Source organism: Sparus aurata, chromosome 24 (assembly GCF_900880675.1).
Source record: "Sparus aurata chromosome 24, fSpaAur1.1, whole genome shotgun sequence".
NCBI classification, from domain to species: Eukaryota; Metazoa; Chordata; class Actinopteri; order Spariformes; family Sparidae; genus Sparus; species Sparus aurata.
The window spans coordinates 13,549,321-13,570,737 of record NC_044210.1 but is presented as its reverse complement, the minus strand read 5'-3'; the positions used below and the strand labels follow the sequence as shown (position 1 = coordinate 13,570,737).

The 21,417-nt window shown below is 42.4% G+C and overlaps 1 protein-coding gene across 6 annotated transcripts; it reads left to right on the top strand.

The window, feature by feature from the left end:
- Nucleotides 1-2,534: 2,534 nt before the first annotated feature.
- LOC115577284 (SLAIN motif-containing protein 1-like) lies at nucleotides 2,535-21,107 on the top strand. Of its 6 annotated transcripts, none has more exons than XM_030410271.1 (12): nucleotides 2,535-2,681; nucleotides 2,845-3,340; nucleotides 7,588-7,724; nucleotides 12,996-13,163; nucleotides 13,247-13,360; nucleotides 16,290-16,439; nucleotides 17,420-17,462; nucleotides 17,555-17,926; nucleotides 18,717-18,769; nucleotides 19,314-19,463; nucleotides 19,545-19,881; nucleotides 20,004-21,107. In XM_030410271.1, exons 2-12 carry the CDS (start codon nucleotides 2,928-2,930, stop codon nucleotides 20,077-20,079), a joined length of 2,013 nt encoding a protein of 670 aa, XP_030266131.1. In that variant the 5' UTR covers nucleotides 2,535-2,681; nucleotides 2,845-2,927; the 3' UTR covers nucleotides 20,080-21,107. The 6 variants fall into 6 exon arrangements, with proteins under 6 accessions (XP_030266131.1, XP_030266130.1, XP_030266134.1 ...); XM_030410270.1 differs by having other exon boundaries at nucleotides 2,539-2,681; nucleotides 2,829-3,340; XM_030410272.1 differs by lacking the exon at nucleotides 17,420-17,462 and having other exon boundaries at nucleotides 2,540-2,681; nucleotides 2,829-3,340; nucleotides 18,758-18,769.
- Nucleotides 21,108-21,417: the final 310 nt, after the last annotated feature.

The window sequence follows — 21,417 nt, the reverse complement described above, 5'->3', positions numbered from 1 at the left end:
ATTACACTCTTGTGAATTTAAATTTCTAGTGTCTTTAACGTATTTTTCTCATTTAAAGACTCTGAAGTCACAAAACAACTCAACTATTACTATCATTATTATTCAAAATCAGGGTCAGAAGGTAACTAAGTACATCTACTCATGAGTATTTCTATTTTGTGCGACTTAACACTTCCACTGTACTTCATCTTGGAGGCAGTTAATTTTTACTTCCTGCTAGAATTGCCGTTTTTGTACAGAGTTTGGTTTGAATACATCAGATTCCCTTTTCCTTTACTTCTGTTTAAGTCACAGCTGCTCAAGAAACTGAAATATTCTCTTATTTTTTGTTTTTGATTATTTTTTATAAGTTTCAGGACATCATAATAATATTTTATTGAACGAAAAATGTGATTCAGCAGAACTTTCAGAGAAGATTTTAACTTTTTCCAAAAAGTTATCATTAAGTCTTTAATATTTAATATTATTATCATTCTATAAATTTTCATATTTGATTAATTGATATTAACCCTTATGTTGTGTTCTGGTCAAATCTGTCCGATTTAAAAGTTTCATCTCTGAAAAATTTACTTAATTTGATCAGACTGACCTAAGAGTCTATGACTTTGTCCACAAAGAGGATTTCAACACACAAAATAAATAGTATTTATTTGCATACAATTTTGTGTATTTTATTCAACTTTTGTACACTCTTGGTGTTCCCGGTCAAAAATGACCGGTCATAAGAAATGAATGGGGGAGACTACAATTAGTGTAAAAAACTGATCTCAGGTACATCCTCATTTGTCATATGGACACACATGCACACACACACCCACACACACACCTTGGTTCCCAGGCAACCACCACGGGAACCTTAGCCCAGTAGAGTCTCTCTCCTGCGGCAGCAACACCTGTTCTCAGAAAGTTGTTGGAACATTGTTTCAATAATATTGAACTTTTCTCGCAGCTTTGGTAGCCTATATAAATGCTTTTTTGAGGCCTTGCTCACAGTTCATTGTGTGGCAGCACCATGGCATGTCAATATACCATAAGTGAGGCTATTGATTACATATGTGATCACCACACTGGTGAGGAGGAGAGAGGCCAGGAAACTGACAGTGAGGATGGATTAGAGGAGGAAGTGTCAGAAGATGAAGACGACACAGAATATAATCCAGACCAAGAATTAACTGATGGGGAGGAATCCAGTGATGAAGAGGATGGCCATGCTGAGGCTGCTGTCACATTCAGGTCAAAGAATGGGAACTTATCCTGGTCTTCATCCCCACCTCAGACCCACCTAACCCTTTGACCGGGAACACGACTAGTGTTACTTTATGTGACTGTATAAAAAAATTAAATGGTTTCAAAACAAATGTCCTTGGTAACTTTGACCCTAAGTATTCTGTGATAAACAATATACTATGTTTCATCTGATTATTTTTTATAGTCAAAATAATCCAGAAATGCTTTTTAGAACTCGAATTCAAGATGTATACGCTCAGATCAGTGAGGTATACAGGCCATAAATCACAAATAGAAGATCAAAACTTGTAATGTTCACAAGAACTGAAGTTGATAAAAAGATCTAACACAACAAGTAGTGATAATATATGTATTATACAGTTTTTATGATGAGTTTAAATGTAACGGTCATTTTTGACCGGGAACACAAAATTGTTTGACAGGAAACGAACACAACATGAGGGTTAAGTCAGTTTTAGGACATCATAACATTCTATAGAGAAAAAAAAATGTAATTCGGCTCAATTTAAGAGAAAAGTTTAACCTTTTCCCAAAAAATGTCATTAAATCTTATTATTTGTATATTATGTTTGATCTGGAGATAAATCTGACATGTTAAAAACTCCAATATATAAATTACAGAGTACAAATCTTAATATTTAATTTATTATCTATTTCAATATTTATCCGATCATATTTTGTCAGTTTTGGATCACAACAATAACTTTTCTTGGAAAGAAAAAAGTAATTTCGCACAAGTTTTTGAGAAAATTTGAACTTCTCATATTATTTTTCATCTGAAGTTAGTAATATACTATAAGCTATAATATCCATTATAGAGGACAAATCTTTATGATCAAATGATTCAACTGATCGTATTTTGTCAGTTTCAGGACTTCAAAATAACTTTTCCTGGAAATAAAAATGTAATTCAACAATTTTGGATACAAATTTGAATTAAATCTTAATATTTTTAATAATATATGTAATCTGTATATAAATGTAACAAACGCCAATATATATATATTATAGAGTTAAAAAAAATTATTTTCTTTTTTTATTATTTTATCAGTCTTAATGATTCTGTTGATTATATTTTGTTTTACTAGAAAGAAAAAAAATTATTCAACTTAATTTGAGAGAAAAATCTTAATTTTTACAAATAGTTTTCATTAAATCTTAATATTGTTTATATTAATTTTGTTCTGTATATAAATGTTACATGTTTAAAAACTCGTGTACTGACCGGCTTCTGCCGCTAGATGTCGCCAGACGCGCATAATTGTCGACCAGGTGCGTCTGCTGATTACAACACACCTTTATCAGATCTGAGCAATCAGCTCATCGATTGTTTGGATATCGATCAGCAGAGGAACAGTATCTGATTCAGAATCAGCTCTTACAGTAAAGAAACGCGTAGTAAAAACGTTTAAATCCGTTTTAAGGATTAAAAGGTAAGTTAGGGGTGAAAGAGGATGTTCGCCCTGAGTTCAGACTGACAGGTGCTGCTTCTACCTGGAATTAGGCTTGTGGGTTAAAGAGGCGTGTGTGTGTGTGTGTGTGTGTGTGTGTGTGTGTGTGTGTGTGTTTGGTGGGTGGAGTTACATCTCCGTCCAGACAGCGGTACTAGTCTGGTTCCTCCCGCCGGCAGCAGCAGCAGCAGCAGCGGCACTCTGGAGGCTCACACGGCGCTGTATCACATGGAGGCTGCGGTGCTGAACCCCGCGATGGTGGCCGACGTGGACCACAACAGCAACAGTCTGAACGCCGAGCTGGAGGTGAAGAAGCTGCAGGAGCTGGTCCGCAAGCTGGAGCGGCAGAACGAGCAGCTGCGGACCCGGGCGACGGGCACGTACGGCGGCGGCGGCGGGTTCTGCCTGTCCGGCCCGCTGCCCGCCCTCCTCCGACAGGCGTCCTTGGGGTCGTTCGTCCCTCCAGAGGAGCATTTCGACTATTTCCTCCCGCACACGGGCGGGGACGGAGCTGCGGGGGAGGATGAGGATGAGGAGGATGAGGATGAGGAGGAGGACGGATCCGAGCCGTCGGTTCTGGACGAGCTGGAACTTTTGGACTTGAATTCTCTGTCCTGCTCAGACGAGTCGGACGAGACATGGTAACCATTTGTTGCTTTTGTGTCCCTTTTTTGTTTTTGTTGTTGTAGCTGCAGACACGTGAAGGCATCATGCGTGACAGGTGTGATGGGCTCATTGTCTGCGGTGGTTCTGATCCGGCCCGTCCAGACTCCTGCAGCCCGGACAAAGCAGCACAGCTCGGGCGCGCGGGGGGGGGGGGACTTGTTATCAGGCCTGTAGTCAAAGCTGCGGCGTGTTCACGACCCAAAATCAGATCAGGAGGGGAAATCAGATGCAGGGATTAATCAATTAATCGATTAGTCGTCACCTATTTTGATCATCTTTCCATCACAGCCTGATGAAACACAATATTTGGCTCCTGTATCCATCATTTTTTTGCATCAAACCCTCAATTGCTGTCATTAATAACACTTTTTTTAAACACTTAACTGAATATTTAATGATTTTTAAAGGGTCATTGTGTTGTTTTGGAGAAGAAATTCACACTAAATGAAGATTTTTCTCTTCTTGTCACAATTTGTTCCCCAAATCTAAAATCTCTTTGCTGAAATCTCTCTAAAAATCTTCACATAATCAATTTCTAAGGAATAAGAGTTGACCAAATTTGGCTCTGAGGCTGATATTAGGAATATAAGAATGTCCAATATCAATATATTGGCCAATATTTACGCACATTTTTGACATTAATCCCTAAACTGTGATCTAAAGAACACCTATTAACCGAAAAAAATCAACTTTATTGTCTGAAATAAACTAAATTCCGATTACTATGGTTACAATTTCTTGCAAAAGCTTCATAGTGAAAGTTTTAAAACTATCAGTTGTCAAGTATTAAAGTGATCGGCGTCTATCTTTACAATCTTTTAATCATCCAAATTATCTGATTCCAGCTTCTACAATGTGAATACTTCCTGGTGTATTTCCTCCTCTGTGACAGTAAACTGAACATCTTTTGGTTGTGGACAAAACAAGACGTTTGAGGACATCATCATGGACACTTTATAGATCAGTTAATCAACAAAATGACTGACAGACTAATGGACAATAAAAATAGTCGTTAGCTGGTTCTTTGGACATCTGACGTGTTTGTAAAAGATACTAAATCCAAAACAGGAAGTGAGATTCTGCTGATTTAGTCTCAACATGGAGGCTGAACTGTCAACAGGAAGCTGCTCGGTGTGAACAGCTGCTCTCATTACTAACTGATTGATTTCTGCTTTCAGTTTATCAATAAGTGGTCCATTAGAGGTGGTCTTTACTAGAAAACCATCAGTGTATGTGCTTTATGTTACACATAGAGAAACAGTTCACCAGAAGATTATGTACTAAATAATGCGTGTTTACAGGCTGAGATTTGGACTCTAGTTGCCACTTAATTAGGTTCAACTAGCTATAAATTAACCAGTTGTCTCCTACATGATGGTGATTTAAAGTTTCAACGTTTTTTGAGCTCGGCTGTCACGATTATTTTCATTTTCTCGATGAATCAATCGGTTGTTTTGGTTCTGAAGATGGTGAAAAATGTTGCTCACGGCCCGCAAAGACGTCCTCACGTGTCTTGTTTTGTCCACAACCCAAAGATACTCCATTTACTGTCGTAGGAGAGGAAAGAAACTAGGAAATATTCACATCTAAGAAGCTGGGATCAGAATTTTGATGTTATGGTTTCTTTAAAAAAATGACTCAAAAGAATACTAATTGTTGCAGTGTGTTGATTCAACTTGATGCCCGTTACAGAGGCAGTATCTATTATTTCGTCCGCCTCATTAACGCCATTGAGGGTCGACTACATGGTATAAAACACAGGAGATCAAAAGGATAACGATTCAGCACTGCAGCGCATCAGATGAATCTTTTATTTGCTGGATCCTTCCGGCAGGCGTTTCCCCTCCCTGGATCTAGGAATAGCACCAGTTGCGGTGTGTTTGTGTCCCCTTCAGGTCAAACTCCATCTACCTGATGCCGCTGAAGGTTTTAATCTATAATTCAGCTCCCTGCGTGTTTCACCCGCAGAGCAGAAACGGTGGTGGAGGAGTTCAGGGCTGTCAGAATAATCTCAGCCATCTCGTCTGAACAGAGCAGCTCGTCGTCCTCGCATCTCAGAAGCTCAGCATCACCTTAAAGCCAGGGGAGAGATTTCAGGAGTCAGGAGGAGAGAGGAGGAGGAGGAGGTGGTGGCACAAAGGAAAGATGGAGTCGTGATCTGTCAGCGACCACATGGAGGAATAGTCCCAACAGGGCATTTAATAATGTCATGACCATCCGATCCTAGAGCGATGGCACCTGTTACTGTCCTCTGTGATGAGTGTTTTTAAAGGAAACATCGATATTAACCCAGGATTGAATCGAAAGAAAATGGCTGCCTTATGTTCAGGAATATTGTTTTTGAAATGGAACAATATTATCTCTGTCAACTTCACATTTTGTGGCAAGATGGTATCCAATGAGCAACCGTTCACTCTGTCCACCATTTCGATCCGGATCTTTTGCATCAATTGGAATTAAATTTGGTACAGACGTTCACGATCCCCAGAGGATGAACCCCACTAAAGTTGGTAATCCTCCTGACTTTTCTTCTTGTGCCACCAGCTGGTCAAACGTTTCACTCTTCCTCTGAAAAAATCTAAACATCCACTAACTTGATTGGCTTCCAAAGTTTTAAGCCACGTTCTTGGTTCCCAGAAGATGTATCCTCATGACTTTAGCGATCCCCTGACTTTTCCTCCAGTGCCACCGTGAAGTTTAAGGTGTTGACTAGGGATGTCCCGATCAGGTTTTTTTTACCCCGATCCCGATCCGAGTCCTTTAATATTTAGTATCTGCCGATACCGAGTCCCGATCTGATACTTAGCCTTAACTAATATTTTCCTAGATAATACAGCTGCATTAAGAAAAAAAGTACCTGCATCTAAGCTGTTCCTTAATAGGTTTTTATTATTTTGTTGAAACAAAGTATATACTTTTAATATAGCTCTTTCTTATTCTGCATATGATATTACAACCATGGCCTCCACCTTCCTTGTGTTAGCAGGTGAGTGTGTGATGCTGCACTGTGACAGCAGACCCTCGTGTACAGCCAGCTGAAGTGTGTGTGAGACGCAGCTCACGCTTGGTACCTCCATATCATCCTTTGCTTATTTCATGTACTTTACGTTGTCACATAAAATGATGTGGACACGTTGCTTGTCTATTAACGCGTTCAGCATCTCCTGGATTGCCTGCTTTACATGCTCTGCTGTATGAGACCCACGAAACTAGTGCGCATATACCGGCATGTTGTAACTCGAAAGTGGAAAAAATGTAATGCAGAGATGGTAGGGCATACCGAGGATTCAAAAACTCCAGGTGACGAAGAAAACCCTGATCCTCTACCACGGAGATGAGCTGGTTTTCCAGAGCGATTAATTTGATGACCCTCTCTGTATTATTTGTGGACATGTCGCTGAGGATATTTCTCATAACTGAAAGTACCCGCGACTGTTTGCTGCTTTGGTCTCCTCGCCTGCACTCTCGAGTGAACACGTTGTATTCTTTGAGTTTTTGTTTTGTATATGCTGTATCAAATGAGTAGTAAAATGCAGCTCCGCGAAACGGCCATATAGTAGATGTTACATGTCGCCGTTAGACTGCTTTCGCTTTCTAATTGACGTTATTTCCACACTGCAGACACTTTAGTCACAGGTTTGCCAGAGTAACGTCACACGCGCGTCTGCATTCTGCCACAAATTGTGCTCTGACGTTAAAAAAAAAAAAATCGGGCTTGGGTCCACGTTCAAAATTGCCGATTCCGATCAGCGGAAAAATGCCCAGATCGGCTCCGATCCCGATCCTACAGATCGGATCGGGACATCCCTAGTGTTGACTAAAATGTCTCTGCAACTACTGGATGGATTTGCCATGAATTCTGGTTCAGTCATTTGTAGTCCCCAGAGGACGAATCCAAACGGCTTGATGATCCCCTGACTTTACTTTTAGTGCCCCCAGCAGGTCAACTGTCCACTAAGAATTGGCACAGGTATTCATGGTCCCAAGGAGATGTTTCCTCCTGATTCCAGTTATCCACTACTCGCTAAACATGGGCATGTTAGCACTGTCGCTACGAGCATGTTAGCATTCTGACTTGAGCATCAAACAGCCTCACAGAGCTGCATGCATGGTTGTCGACTACTGGTCTTGTTACCGATGAATTGTAATCACTTTGGTTTTACTTGGTCCTGTGGCAGCTAAGACAGTTGTGTGACCCATTTTAATTTGTGTCTCTTTCCAGGTTGTATGTGTCGCCAAAAGCTCGAGATTCCTCAGACGACTCCCTCACACCTATGCAGTGGTGCCGACAGGGTCTGGACTCGCCCAAATCTGAGGTGGAGGCCGCCAGGAGATCGCTGTCCCTTCGACTGGAACAAGGTACGAGGCGACGGATTTGTTTGTGGAAACACAAAGACTAATTGGTTCCTGGGGGGGATAGTGTCATATAGTAAAAGAGCAGACGGTGCAGAATGAGAGATGGCTAAACAAACCACCAGACTCACTGTTGTCATAGGCTGTGTTAAAAGTTGTGATCAAACTTTAGATCAAATCGAATTGGAAGTTTGTCTGTGTTAAAGATTTTAAACATTACCTTAGTTCCAAAAGGCTACCTGAGCTTTGTACTAACTGGGTTAGCTTGGCTATTGGGCTGTGTGCTTCGTGCTAATGTTAGCTGCGAAACAAGTCTGTTGCTGCTGCATTTACTCTGTTCTTTGGCTACTTAATTGGCTAACTGGTGACCAACAGGCTAACGGGCTACGTGCTTTGTGTTACCAAGGTAGCTGCTGAACAATGGGCTCAGGGCCCATGTGTTTTGTGCTGCTGAAATAGCTAGCTACTGAAAAATAGACTTGGGCTGTGTGTGTAGTGCTGCTGTATTAATTAGCTACTGGACAACAGACTCGGGGGGGTGGTGTGTTTTGTGCTACTGAATTAGCTAGCTTCTGAACAACACGCTCAGATGCTTCGTACTGTAAGTGCAGCGTATTGTTGCCATCACTGGCCTGTAAGAAAACACCCAACATTATCATAGTAAACTTCAACAACAACCATGGCTATTGTTAGTACTAACCACTGTCAAGCTAGCATGTCAGCATTGGGGAAATTTTGGCTGCGCTTTCTCTTAAATTGTGCATCTAACTTGTTAATGGCTTTAGCAGATACTAAGCAGCTGGAGGTTGTCCAAAAGCCCGGATGATACAGTAACTAGCAATGGTTGTAGCTTCACAAAGGGTTTATTTCTAGTCTCTGCAAACGTTAATATCACCAGTGGTATTAAATCAGAATGCAAAAAAAAGATGCAGGATTAATTTTGATTTTATTAGGTCCAGTTTGTGCATGTGTAGGAGTTTCTCGCTGACTAATGAACGATGCTGGAGCCTCTCTGTGGAGTTCAGCTGGAGTTCAGATTTGCTCCGTGGTTATTTTAATATACTTCTTTAGGAGACAAACATAAAATGGACACAGAAAACAAGAAATGCAAGATGTCTTTGTACTCACCCACAGTGTTTCTGTTTCTCGGTCATACACCGACTGAACCGAAGGCTGAGACAGTGGATTAGTTTGCAGGATGCTTTTCACCTTCAGGCTATTTTAAAACTGATGTGTACACAGCTTTTTAGGTGCCTTGCCAAAAATCACAGGAGCTCACTGACTCACACAGCACAAATCTTTGCCAAGAAAAAGTGTTAAATTGTTACTCGTCTAGACTGAACAGCTCAATGCTCTAGCTGTCTTGTGAGGGAAGCAGAGAGGAACCAAAATTAATATAATTTTCCTCAATTTGAGATGGATCCCTGCTGGGTAATCTGCCTGGGTCTGTATTGATCATTGCACAGTTAATTTGTAGCTCTTTCTATAATGGATATATTTGGAGAATTAGAGTTTTTGGCATCATTTACACAAAGAAAAGAAGCAGTTTGTGGATTTTTGTTAAGCAAGCCACCTTGTCAGTGAAGAGAATCAGAATCATACTACTTCCTGTATCACATTACCTGTAATGTAACTTTAGAGCCATCAGTTCAGTCAGAGATTGGGGTGTTTCTCCATCCAAATCAGTATTCAGAGGAAGGAAATGCAATCATGCCATCGCTTACCTGCCCAGTTTGGCGAAACCAAGCACAGGGCTACATTGGCGGCAAAGGTGTTTTCTTTTCTGCAAGCCACTGCTGGTGTGTTTGATTTAATCGTGCCATTTCAAGCTTCTGAGGCTGAAACCAGCTACGTTACATGTATTGAGAGACAATGACCCGTTTAAACATGGAACATGGATATACTGTACGTTGGACGCTTGCCGGGTAGCAAGGCAAGTAAGTTGATGTGAGAGTCACTCAGGTGGTGATGGTGGGAAAGGTTTCTCAGCTGGGTGAGACAACCAGAAACTAAAAATGACCATCCAGAGATATTTTTCTTAGTGGCCTCAATGAGCAGGTTGAAGCTGGATCACCTTCATAGCTCCACTCTGACTAATGAGGCTCAACAGGACAGTAGGTCTTAATCTGGTCCACGCCTCATTGCATTAAGCAGATCAGGCCTGCAGGGTCATCTGACCTGCTTGTCTGTCAAGATTACGAGCATTGCTCAACTATATAATGCAACACCGAGGAAGGAAGAAGTAGTTCCGAAGAACAAGGAAGCAAGTTTGAGGAAGGAGCGACAGAGCTTCCTTAAAAGTAAACTCAGCTCTCACTGTTGCATCAGCTGAGAGCATATTTGAAATAATCGAGCAGATGGACTCATGAGTCTTCAGTCCAGATGTAGAGAAATCCTCGCCATGCTGCGTGAGAAGTGTGAATGGAGGCGAAAGCTCCCACGGCCTCCGGTAAACGGGCAGCTTAACACCCAGAAGTCTTTAATGAGAGGAGACGGATCACCTGCGTGGGCGGGTTTGTGTTTGCGTGCGAGCGTGCGAAGTTGCTGTGCCTTCACACACTTTCAAAATAAGGTCATTATCTACAGGATTGTGGAAGCGGCGCTGCGTCCCACTGCTCTTTTGACTTCAGTCAGCGGTCGGCTCGTGAAAGCGCCGACACTTTGTCGTAATTGAATATTTTCTTGGCGTGGTAAAGGCACTTCACACATCGACAAGACAAACTTATGAGAGACACAAGTTTCATCAAGAAAACCATCGAAGAATATAAGTGGTTGCAAGGAATGTTCCTCGTCATAGGGAGTAGTTTGACATTTTCGTTCTGAGGGCTACATGAGTAGATTGTTACCATTCCTATGTCTGGACATTAACCACCGCAACCGGAGGGTTGTGGTGGTTAATGTCCAGACATAGGAATGGTAACAATCTACGCTCAGCGATGCTAAACTTGCGAGCAGCTCAAGACAAAACTGTGGAACGAGGCCCTATAGTTTGCAGAGTGATTGCTTTTCCTTGCCATTGGACTGCGCCACACTAGCCCTTTCTCCCCCCGTTTTCAGTCTTAATCCTAAGCTAAGCTAACAAGGTGCTGGCTGTAGATTTATATTGAATGTAGAGACATAAAGGTGGTAACAATTCTCTTGGAAAAGCAGCTAGCAAGTACTTTCCCACAAATTTTCAGATATCAAATACCAAAAAATGGCTAACTTATGCAATATTACCTTGAACATTTTTATTTCCGTTGTTCAGTATAACACAAAAACCTTCACAAAATGTTAAAGAAAATGTTCAGTGACTCATTTCGTCGCTTTATATGTTTAGTTTGCTTGCAATCTGTCAGTTTTCTCCCTCATCAAACTGGAAAACGAGGCCATTGTTGTGGTTTTCTGGCGTCCACATACTTTTGGCCAGCGTCTGCAGCCGGTATCTGGGTCGCGGCGGTGCGACCCCTGACCCGTCTCGGCCCGGTGAAGTTGCAGCAGCTGTGCGGCTTGTTGCATCAGAGGCTAACGGGCATCACTGTGAGGAGGAATCTTCCCACCAGCTCGGCCCGGCTGTCTCTCACTTTCTCTCCCTCTCTGCCGGCGGAGGCTGAGTACAGTGAAATGGAGAGCTGTTGCCGTGGCAACCATTTACATGAAAGGAATACACCCACCTCCTCCACCACCACCACCACCCCCTCATAGATAAATGGCTTACATTCGCATTGACAGGTAACACAGAGAAATCCTCTCCCTGCGCCTTCAATAAGATGCACGACGCAGCACATTTTTATTCTTCTTTGTTCTCGGCTGCTTCAAGTTTCTCCTCTACGGCCATGAATAGTAACTGGTGTGTGTGTGTGTGTGTGTGTGTGTGTGTGTGTGTGTGTGTGTGTGTGTGTGTGTGTGTGTGTGTGTGTGTGTGTGTGTGTGTGTGTGTTGTCTGAGACGCTCAGCACCAGGTACAGCTGCAGTGTGTGTGTGTGCGAGCAGCTCTTATTGTGTTGAATGCAGCTTTTGTTGTGGAGTGTTTGAATAGAGCGGTGGGTGACAGTCACAGTGATGGTGAGGTAGCCGCTGCACAACACTGGCCTCTCTTCATGTCTGTGTGTCGTCTATGAATATTTATGCATTTATGTTTATTGTCGTTCGAGTCAGTTTGTGGTTTCGGAGCTTTGAGGTGAAAAAATATGGGGTTTTGTTTTAAGAGTTGTGTTCATATCCTGTAAAGATTAAACGAAGGCAATTTGGTAATCGATTAAATTTCAAGTTTCACATTTAAGAAGCTGAAACCAGACAATGTTTCTTTGTCACTGATGTCAGTAAATGAAGAGTCATTGGGTTTTGGTGGTACGGCAGGAGATACTTCTGCATCTTTTGCTAGGCAGCATCAGGGTAAACATGGTCCTAGTTAAGAAATGTGCAAAGCGGGGCTAAAATTTTTTGCAATTTTGGGTTTAGATCAGTTCTGAGTAGAAAACTTTGCTCTGCAGTCTGGTAGTACGGCAGTGGGTACATCTGTATCTTTTGCCAGGAGGCAGCAGCACGTTAAGCAGGGACCTGATTCAAAACATCCATAGCAGGGCTAGTTAAATCCATTTTATGTTGAAATATAACAACATAACTGTAGTTGTGCGGCAGCAAATACTTCAGTATCTTTTGCCCGGCGGCAGTCGATAAATTGTAGTAAATTACATTTTCATGCAGAAACAGGAGTCTGTTTTGGGTTTTGACCTAACAAGACATTTAAAGACATCACCTTTTGGATTTTGAGAAATTGGGAATCGTGAAAATAATTTGCAGATTAATTGAAATTCAAAATAATCGTTAGTTGCAACCTGAGTGGGTTGAATATCCCTCGGACTGTGACTTAAATTTTTGTATAAAAGTGTGTTTATTAGCGGATGTAAATCACCATTCTGTGAGACAAATATTACGTATAGGTTGCAGAAAGAGAAAGATCTGGAGTGGATTTCAGCGCCTCCCTTTCTTTTCTTAGTCTTATTCTTTTGTTATTTAAATGTGACAAAAATATGACACAAAAGGTAAGACATCAGAGAACAGGACACGAAACACACGAGACCAAAGGAAACAAAAACACAAAAGAGGGAAAAGACGAAAAGCATTAAAGCGTGTTGGAGAGAGAGAACGGAGTGATTGATGTGAAGAACTGGGGCATGTTGATAAACAAAACGAAAGAAGACAAAAAAGCGTATTTTTCCTTTTTTAAAATGATACTAATAAGAATAATAGTTGTATGGTTGTATAAATGTTTCCTCCTTGTCTCCTCCTCCTCAGTCTCCAGGTGGCGTAGCTCCCTCTCCAGCCCTTCCCCCTCCTCCACCTCCACTTCCTCCACCCCCGGCCCTCCTCCTCCTCTGAGCCGAGTGGCCGGAGTGTCGCCCATCGGTGCTTCCTCCCCTGTACCCAAACCCTGCTCCACCCCTCAGCCGTTGGACAGACACGGTAACCTCTCAAATACAAGCCTCTACTGTCGATGATGTTTGAGTTTCAACCCTTGAAGTCATACTCGATATTTTCTCCCTTAGCTCCATCCTTCTCCTCCCCTCTCCACCCGGCCCTCCATCGGACGCTGAGCCCCGTAGGGAAGGATCTCTCCCCCGTATCTGAGAGGACTCCCACATTCTTCCCTCACCATCGCAGTAAGCTTCCTTCCTCACACGGAGCAGAACACCAAACTGAGTGTTCTTCTGTTGATCAGCATGTTAATGTGCAGGTGAAGACGCCGCGTCTAGAACTGGGTCAGCCGCGAGCTCTCTTCCACGTTATTTCAACTCGTGAAGTCGTGGGAGTGAGCAGAATATTTTCTCTGCAGCAGCTTTCGAGCTGCGTTTTCAGTCGCGGGAATCAAAGCGCGCCGCAGCCTCTCTGTGCATTATTGGTGATGGAAAGAAAAACGAATGTTCCAGACTCGGCAGAGGGCGAAGCTGCAGGGAACTGACTGCCACGGGGGGCTCTGCAGCCCCGGGATCAATTCCATGACGGTGCGAGTCCAAACAGAGATCTGGGGTTAATACTCTTGAGATACGCCGTGTGTTGTTCCACGTTTAAGACTCACTTTCATCTCTCAGCTTCATGTGTGTTTCATCAATAGGAACTTATAATATCCGGAGCCATGGCAACCAAACTCCATCAGGATTTTTGAGCGTTTTCGGCTGTAGGCTACACTCAGATGTGAAACCCAAAACCTTTATTTAACATTGACTCCTGCGTGTCTGTGCAACAGTCAGTCGACTAATCGGCAACTGTTTAGAGCGTCCAACATTCGTTAGTGCAAATGCAAAGTCCAAATTCCACCAACCAAACTCCATAAGGATTTTTGAGCGTTTAAAAAAAGCACACAAGTATAACTTTTCAATAATACTATAATGTTATCCTGGTAAATTGCGACGGAAACATACAAAGATATATTTTTGTGCAATCAATGTAATCACTACCTTTGGATTATCTGTGCATAGTCCCTACAGGAACCATGTTCTTGTTCAAACTGTTCTTTAAAAGTCTGTGGGACTCAAAAAATATGACTATGTCTTCTTTATTTCCCTTTTCTTGCCTAAATACAGTAAAAATTTAAAGTTCTTGGACTGCAGAAAGTCTTGCGGCCACATTTGTCCGACCATAAACAATAAATCCATCTTCACTAACTTAATTTACAAAGATTTGGTCCTCAGAGGAAATTCTGCCAAAGAAGTAACAGAGGTTTGGAGTCACTCAGTGTGTCTGACATGTATGTTTTCAGTACAGTTTTTGTTGAACGCTCAACCTCAGATTGAATTCAATTCAAACAAATAAACATGTATTTTACTGGTAGTTATCTGAGCTGCATAGCGACACCAGGCAGTAGTGAAAAGTCGGTAGTGAATATCACCAGCAGATTTATGTCCTACTTGTCTGCATCCTTTGGAAAAAAACATGTCTGGCCCTATTTTTTTTTAAACAGTTGAGTGAATCCGAGGATCTGAACAGGCCCGATGCCATTTTACTGTCAGTGTGTTTGTTTGGAATATTTGTGGCTTGTTAAAATAATGCATCCAGTTTTTACTTCAGTGGCTGTCGGGTGAAAGGATCAGTCATTATCTGTGCTCTTGTTCAAATCTTCAATTAGACTGAATTGACCTCCAGCTCGTTTCCCGAAGTGGAGACAGGAAGTGACTCTTAAAGGAGAACTTCGGTCGATTTAAACATGCAGCTTCATTGCTCAAGCTACCCTTGACTTTCCAGTACCGAAGACGCGAACACAGAGAGCTCCGTGAACGGAGATTTAGCATTGAACGCTAACAGCATGGGGTCAGAACTTTACACTGTATTTTAAGCGTCTTAACATGCTCCACATCTCACACCAAAAGTTATGCAACATCAGCAGACACCTTAGCACACAGCACTGTAGCGTGTATGACTCACAATGAATAAAAAAGTAGTTAAAACAGTGTGTTTGTGCAAGGAGCCACATACCTGTTTGTTGACATCCGTGTGTTCCGGTAGCTAGACCAAACTAGTATATCCACCGAGTGTGCACTTAACAGGCTATTGTAAGGCTCATGGCTCATGACAGGCTGTAACATGGACATGTACATTATGAACATAAACACAAAAATGCTAGATTACATTTCCGTCTCCGCCAGTGGATTGACTAGTTTGGTCTAGCTACCGGAAGACACGGATGTCAACAAACAGGTAAGTAGCTCCTTGCACAAACACACTGTTTTAACTACTTTTTTGTTCAGTTTGAGTCATACACGCTACAGTGCTGTGTGCTAAGGTGTCTGCTGATGTTGCATAACTTTTGGTGTGAGATGTGGAGCATGTTAAGACGCTTAAAACACAGTGCAAAGTTCTGACCCCATGCTGTTAGCGTTCAATGCTAAGTCTCCGTTCACGGAGCTCTGTAATGGTTGGACCAAATTTGTTCGTGTCTTCGGTACTGGCAAGTCAAGGGTAGCTTGAGCAATGAAGCTGCATGTTTAAATCGACTGAAGTTCTCCTTTAAGAGTGCCGTCTTTACAAACTTGAGCAGTTTAGTCGTGGAGATGTATCCAAATGTGGTCCAAGATTTTAGATATTTGCATGATTTCTCGTCCAGATTTCTGAGCTTAACCACGTTTACCTCGCTGTAAACACTTTGAATGCTGTAGAAGGAAGTAGTTGGATAAAATATGACCCAATAAAGAAGCAGAAATCTTCTCCTAGGTGACCACGTAAGAGCAAAATGTGACAAAAGTAATTATAATGACACAAACGATGGAAGGATTATTTTAAAAAGCAGGTTGGAGCTCAGATTTGATGAATATCATTAAGCGGGGAGACGCTGGTATAACCTCTGTGATAATATTCTGCCTCACTGCCGCTTAATAGGCTCTAATTCTCCCAGCCAAGTATCCGAGTCCATTAGTTTGGATCCTTCATCTTTATGTGGAGAGCACTCAGAAGACTCGAGGGGGCTTTTCTCATTACCGAGCTGCCAAAACTCTCATTTGTTTAACTCCTGTGGCGGAGTCGCAAACGAGCTCCAGAGCAGGAAAAAAACCTGCAGATTCTGTTTTCTCACACCGGGTCTGTTTTCGTTTTTTGAAGGCCGCAGCCTCCGACGCTCCGCCCTCAGCCCCCAGTCGTCCATGGACAGCGACCTCGGTGCTTCAGAGGCGGAGGACGACTCCATCGCTCTGGGATACAAACTGCACGACCTCACTGACGTCCAGGTGATGGCCCGGCTGCAGGAGGAGAGTAAGTTATTTAACACGTCTGACGGCAGTGTTTGTCTCCGCAGCACAGCACAGCACAGCTCTGCTCTGGTGTATAATTAAAGCTCTAAATTGTAGGGAATTTAGCTCGCTGCATGCTGCTGGTATTGTTTCTTATTTTAGGTCAGTGGCTCCCAAACTGTGGGGCCGGAGGCGTGAATGTAGGGTTGAATAAACAATCCTCACAGCAGATACTTGACTCGTTCACAGGTGGAACTAACAACATTAACTGCCTCGCTGCATCAGAATAATTTTTTTAAAACCAAGCCGAGGTCTATGAATCAGATTTTATCTGCGTTCATTTACATTTCCCAACTTCTGGTATATTTTGCAGTTTAACTTTAAATTTTCTCACAAGAAATTTAAACCCTTTTCCCTTTTCTTTTTTTTCTTTAAATTTGTTTCTGATCGAGTAAATTATCCGATCCATGACTCAAAATTGAGACACAATCCGAACCATGAGCACTTCTACCACCTTATATTTCTATGTTCTACAAGAAGTTTACTTACTTCCTATTAGCATCTTTGTCTCTCCCATCCCAGTTCTATAAGTGCCACGAATATAATTAAAACCTCTGACCTTGTGTGTTGACCAATCCATATTGATACTTAAGATATGTTTAATTAAACGCTATATAAACATCTAGCAAAGTGTTGCTTATGCTAATTATCCACACTTGACGGTTTTTCGTGTAACAGACAAGTTTTGGCCGGATCCAAAAACTTTAACAAGCGATCTTAAATGTTAAATATTCAGCTGTATTTCAGACAAAATCTAGTAAAAAAAAAAGGAAAAAAAGAATTTGAGAGTGTTTTTGTGAAAACTGCTTCCATGTTGTGTATTTTGTGTGTATTCCAGTTCTTTCTAGTTGTCTGTGTGTCGTTGTTTGCCAGCTCTCTTCTCATGCTGTCCATCTGTCTCTATTGTTCCCTCCTCTTTAATATTTTAACATATGGCACCAGATCTCAGAGCCCATCGCTACTTCAGCTTCATTAACCCCAGGAGGTGATGATTGTCTGTGTGTGTGTGTGTCCCTACCATGTGTGTTTGTGTATGTGTGGGTTTTGCTCGCGTGTCCTCATATCTCGCTCCCCCAGGTCTAAGACAGGACTACGCCAGCACGTCGTCGGTCCTGGCCAACCGCCGCAGCCAGAGCTTCACCTTCCAGCTCAGCCAGCTCAGCGCCGGCCCCGACCTGGAGGAGGAAGACGAGGAGGACGACGAAGACTACGGCCTCCTGCCCCCGCCGCAGCCGCGCCTCACCCGCCTTCCGCACTCCCACACCTTCTCCAGCATCCGAGACTGGCGAAGAAGCACAAGCTCCCTGTGCACCCCTCCTTCCACACCCTCAACGCCGCCGTACCCTTCCGCTGGGTTCGCCTTCCAGCCTCCGCCCCAGGGATTGGGACTGGGCCTGGGCCTGGGCAGCCTCAGCGCAGCCGAGCCCCAGGGCTTCAGACCCGGATCAGGTGAGACATAACTTTTATTTAACCTGTGTCCTGAAAGTCTGTGCAGATTCTTACTGAGGTGAAGAGAAGGCAAAGCGCTTTAAGCTGCTCTAAATATTCAAGATTGAAGATTAAATTTTATGTTGCTTCTTCTCAGAAGATCAATCGATAATTAAAATGGCAGTATATCAAACTCTGCTGATGTTTTACAGTCTTTCAGATCATTTTTTTGTTTTAAACGCAAAACTTTACTTTTTCTGTCACTCTCAGTCCTCATATTTATAACTTTTTTTTCGATGTATGCAAAGTGCCAAGCACCAAATAGCTGACAACCAATGTTAGCAACATGCTAGTGTAGCATTTAGCTGCAAAAATGACAAGAGATGGCAGAGACTAAAACAGAGCTAAAAGAATATAAATACATTTTTAACATATTGATTTTGTTGGGATTGAACAAAAAAGTCATGGATGTATTTCCATATTTATTTTGGAAAATTTAAACTTGTAACTAAAAAACTGATTATGAACAACAGACTTCAGCCATTTTTTAGCCTTCTCTTTAAAAGGTGAGATGTTATTACTGCTCTGTAGATAAAGTTAATAAATAGGGTAATTCATACAAACACTAAGAAATACTCACATTTTCTATCTGTTTTAAATTTTGCCCGTTCCAGTCCTCCGTAGCTTCGACCTTGCCAACCTTGAAATCTGCCACTGTGATCTGTGAACACTACTAATCAGTTATCTCTTTGTGTACATGTTGTTGTACGTGAAATATTTATGTGTGTATTTGTATATTTTGTGTGTGCTGTTGGCCGTATTGTTTTGGGGAAACTTCGTCGTGTCATCCAGCCGATTTTGAGAGTAAGTCGACCCCGTTCTGCACTAAACTCAGAAGTCTCTAACCTTTTTGTTTATGATCATTAATCCAACTTCTCTCGATGAGAACACCCACGTTAAACCCACTGATTCATCACTTATAAATGTGTTTCTTTACTTTTTGAAACGTTTCCCCCACCTCCGCTCCTTAACTCCTCCATCGACGCCCTAAACTGACCCACGCCGATGTTCCCTCCACGTATTAATAACTCTGTCTAAGCCTCTTGTACAACCGCTCTTAAAGCTCCCAGACTGGCTTGTGCTTCCGCTCTGAGACGAGAGAGAGTTTGATGGGATTAAGAGTTAGCGAGTGTATATCTGACTGAGGGGGCTGGAAACTAGCTGTTACGCTAAAGGAGATCACAGCCAGCTTTGTGAGCCGTCTGAAGGGACGGAGTCGGAATAAAAGAACCGGCATGACGGACAGCTAACTATACGTAACGGTGTTTTTGTATCTTTTGCATTTAAGTGAAGCTTTTATCGTCGTTTTTTCACATCTGTGTGGGTTTAATCTGTGTGTCTCTGTTAGATAAGCTGCGGAGGAGCATGCCTAACCTTGTCAGAGCTCCCAGCATGCCCAGTGTGCCCATTCCGACCAATCCCAGCGCTTCCCCTTGTTTGCTTCGTAACAGCCAGAGTTTTGATTCGTCCACCAGGCTGACTCGACTGCAGTCCTCCAGTAAGACACCTGCTCCCCTCTAATAGTTTAATTAAAGTATTGTTCAGCAGAAAGGATCACCGATTGTCTTTTCCCTCTCAGTCCCCTCCCCCGGACAGCTGCAGAACAGGGTCCAGAGCGTCGGGAACTTCACCTCCTTGTCACGTCAAACATTAAAGGCCACCGCCTACGTCAGCCCCACAATCAAGGGCTCGGCCTCCATGCCGACCTCCACCAGCCTGCAGTCTCTGAGCGGCGGCACTGCTGGGGGTAACAGCGGGGTGGGCAGCGGAATCCCAATGCTCAGTAAACCACCTGGTGGAGGAGGGACGCCCACATCGACCCCGGCCACGCCCCGCAGCGGTCTGCCCCGCCCCGCCTCCTTTGTTGGCACCCCAATCTCAACCCCTCGCAGCAAGGTGGCCCAACCAACACGAAGGTAACACGTTTGCTTTTACAAAATGTGTCTTTAAATAGTAACATCAGCTCTTATTTAGCAGCCCCTGTGGGTTAGTTCCATCCTGAGTCTTGGCCACTAAACTTTCTTCTTGTTTTCTTCAGTTTACTGACTCCTCCAAAGAGCTTGTCCACCCTCAGTGCCCTTCGTGACAGCACCTGGAGAGACGGCTGCTACTGATGAGACCCGGATGCAGTAGTGCAGTGGCTGCCCCGCTGGCTGGGGTAACTCACTACGCCTCAACGTGGAACAAAAAGGGGGACGTTTTTGAATGGGGGGGTTTTGACCAAAAAGTAAACTGTTAACTTCACCTTAAATCTGAGATCCTGCATATAATAGCTCAAACAGCGGAGGTGGTCTTCACGCGTCGTCAATCCAATTCTATGCAGAATTTCTTCGGGGAAGGCGGGTTGTCGTTTATTTTTTCTTCTGGATTTGAGTGAGTTTGGTACGTGCCAAGGGGGAGTCGCTCCCTGTTGCTCTTGTGCAATAAAACCACTGTCTTTAGGCTACCAGTGATACTAACATGCTGAAGAGGGCTGCCAGTTTTTATGATACAAGTCTTCACAATACTGTATTTATTTATTTATATATTTATTATTTTGAATAAACTGTTTTTGACTAATCAGGTGTTTTTTCCCTTCTGGCAACAAGCGCCAACAATGCTGCTAAAAAACATGTAATCAGTCCCTGTTCGTTTTTGGGCACATTTGGTCTAATTTTTACAAGACGTTAAAGTATGTATTCGTGTACAAATCTTAACTATTAAGTGTGCATACATTATAAATATATATTGATGCAATATTATTGAATTTTAAATGTGAATCTTGACCAAAAGGAAAATGTTTGAATGTGTTTACAAAATTGTCTCACCACAGACTTTGTGCATATTAACACTTTAAAATTGACCTATAAAGGGATCTGTTCTTGTTGCACTTTGTATACACTTACTGATATTTTTACGTTCTGTTTACTGATGTTTGCACTGCTTTTACTTTGTATCTTCTGGATTTAAGGGGGAAAAAAACTGTTAATTAAGTGTTTTTTTGGGGGGGGAGATTTCACAGTTGTACACGGCATAATGTAGCACCCTCTGTTTGTAATATTTGACTTGTGTTTTTCACATTTCACAAAATCCCGACACTTTTGTTACTGTGATGGACTGAATGAGTGGAACATTTTAATAAAACACACTGAATTAAAGATGATTTTGTTCCTCACTGCTTTATGTTGAAACTGGATTTATATAATCTAATCGGTATGCAACAAGAGAGGTAGGTTGTTGATGCATTTCAATGTTGCCATCTAGTGGTAGAATTTCAGACAGCTCACTGTGGGTTTAATACAAATGACTGCAAAGTATTCCCCCAGAAAGACTGCATGAATAATACATAACTTAAATCTGAACCCGGTGATTTGTAAAGAGCCCTGCTGTTAGACTGTTATGTGAAATATGGAGAACAAAAGGAGACTTTTCATGATTCAGTTTAATGTATAAAAATACATACTGAAAAATGA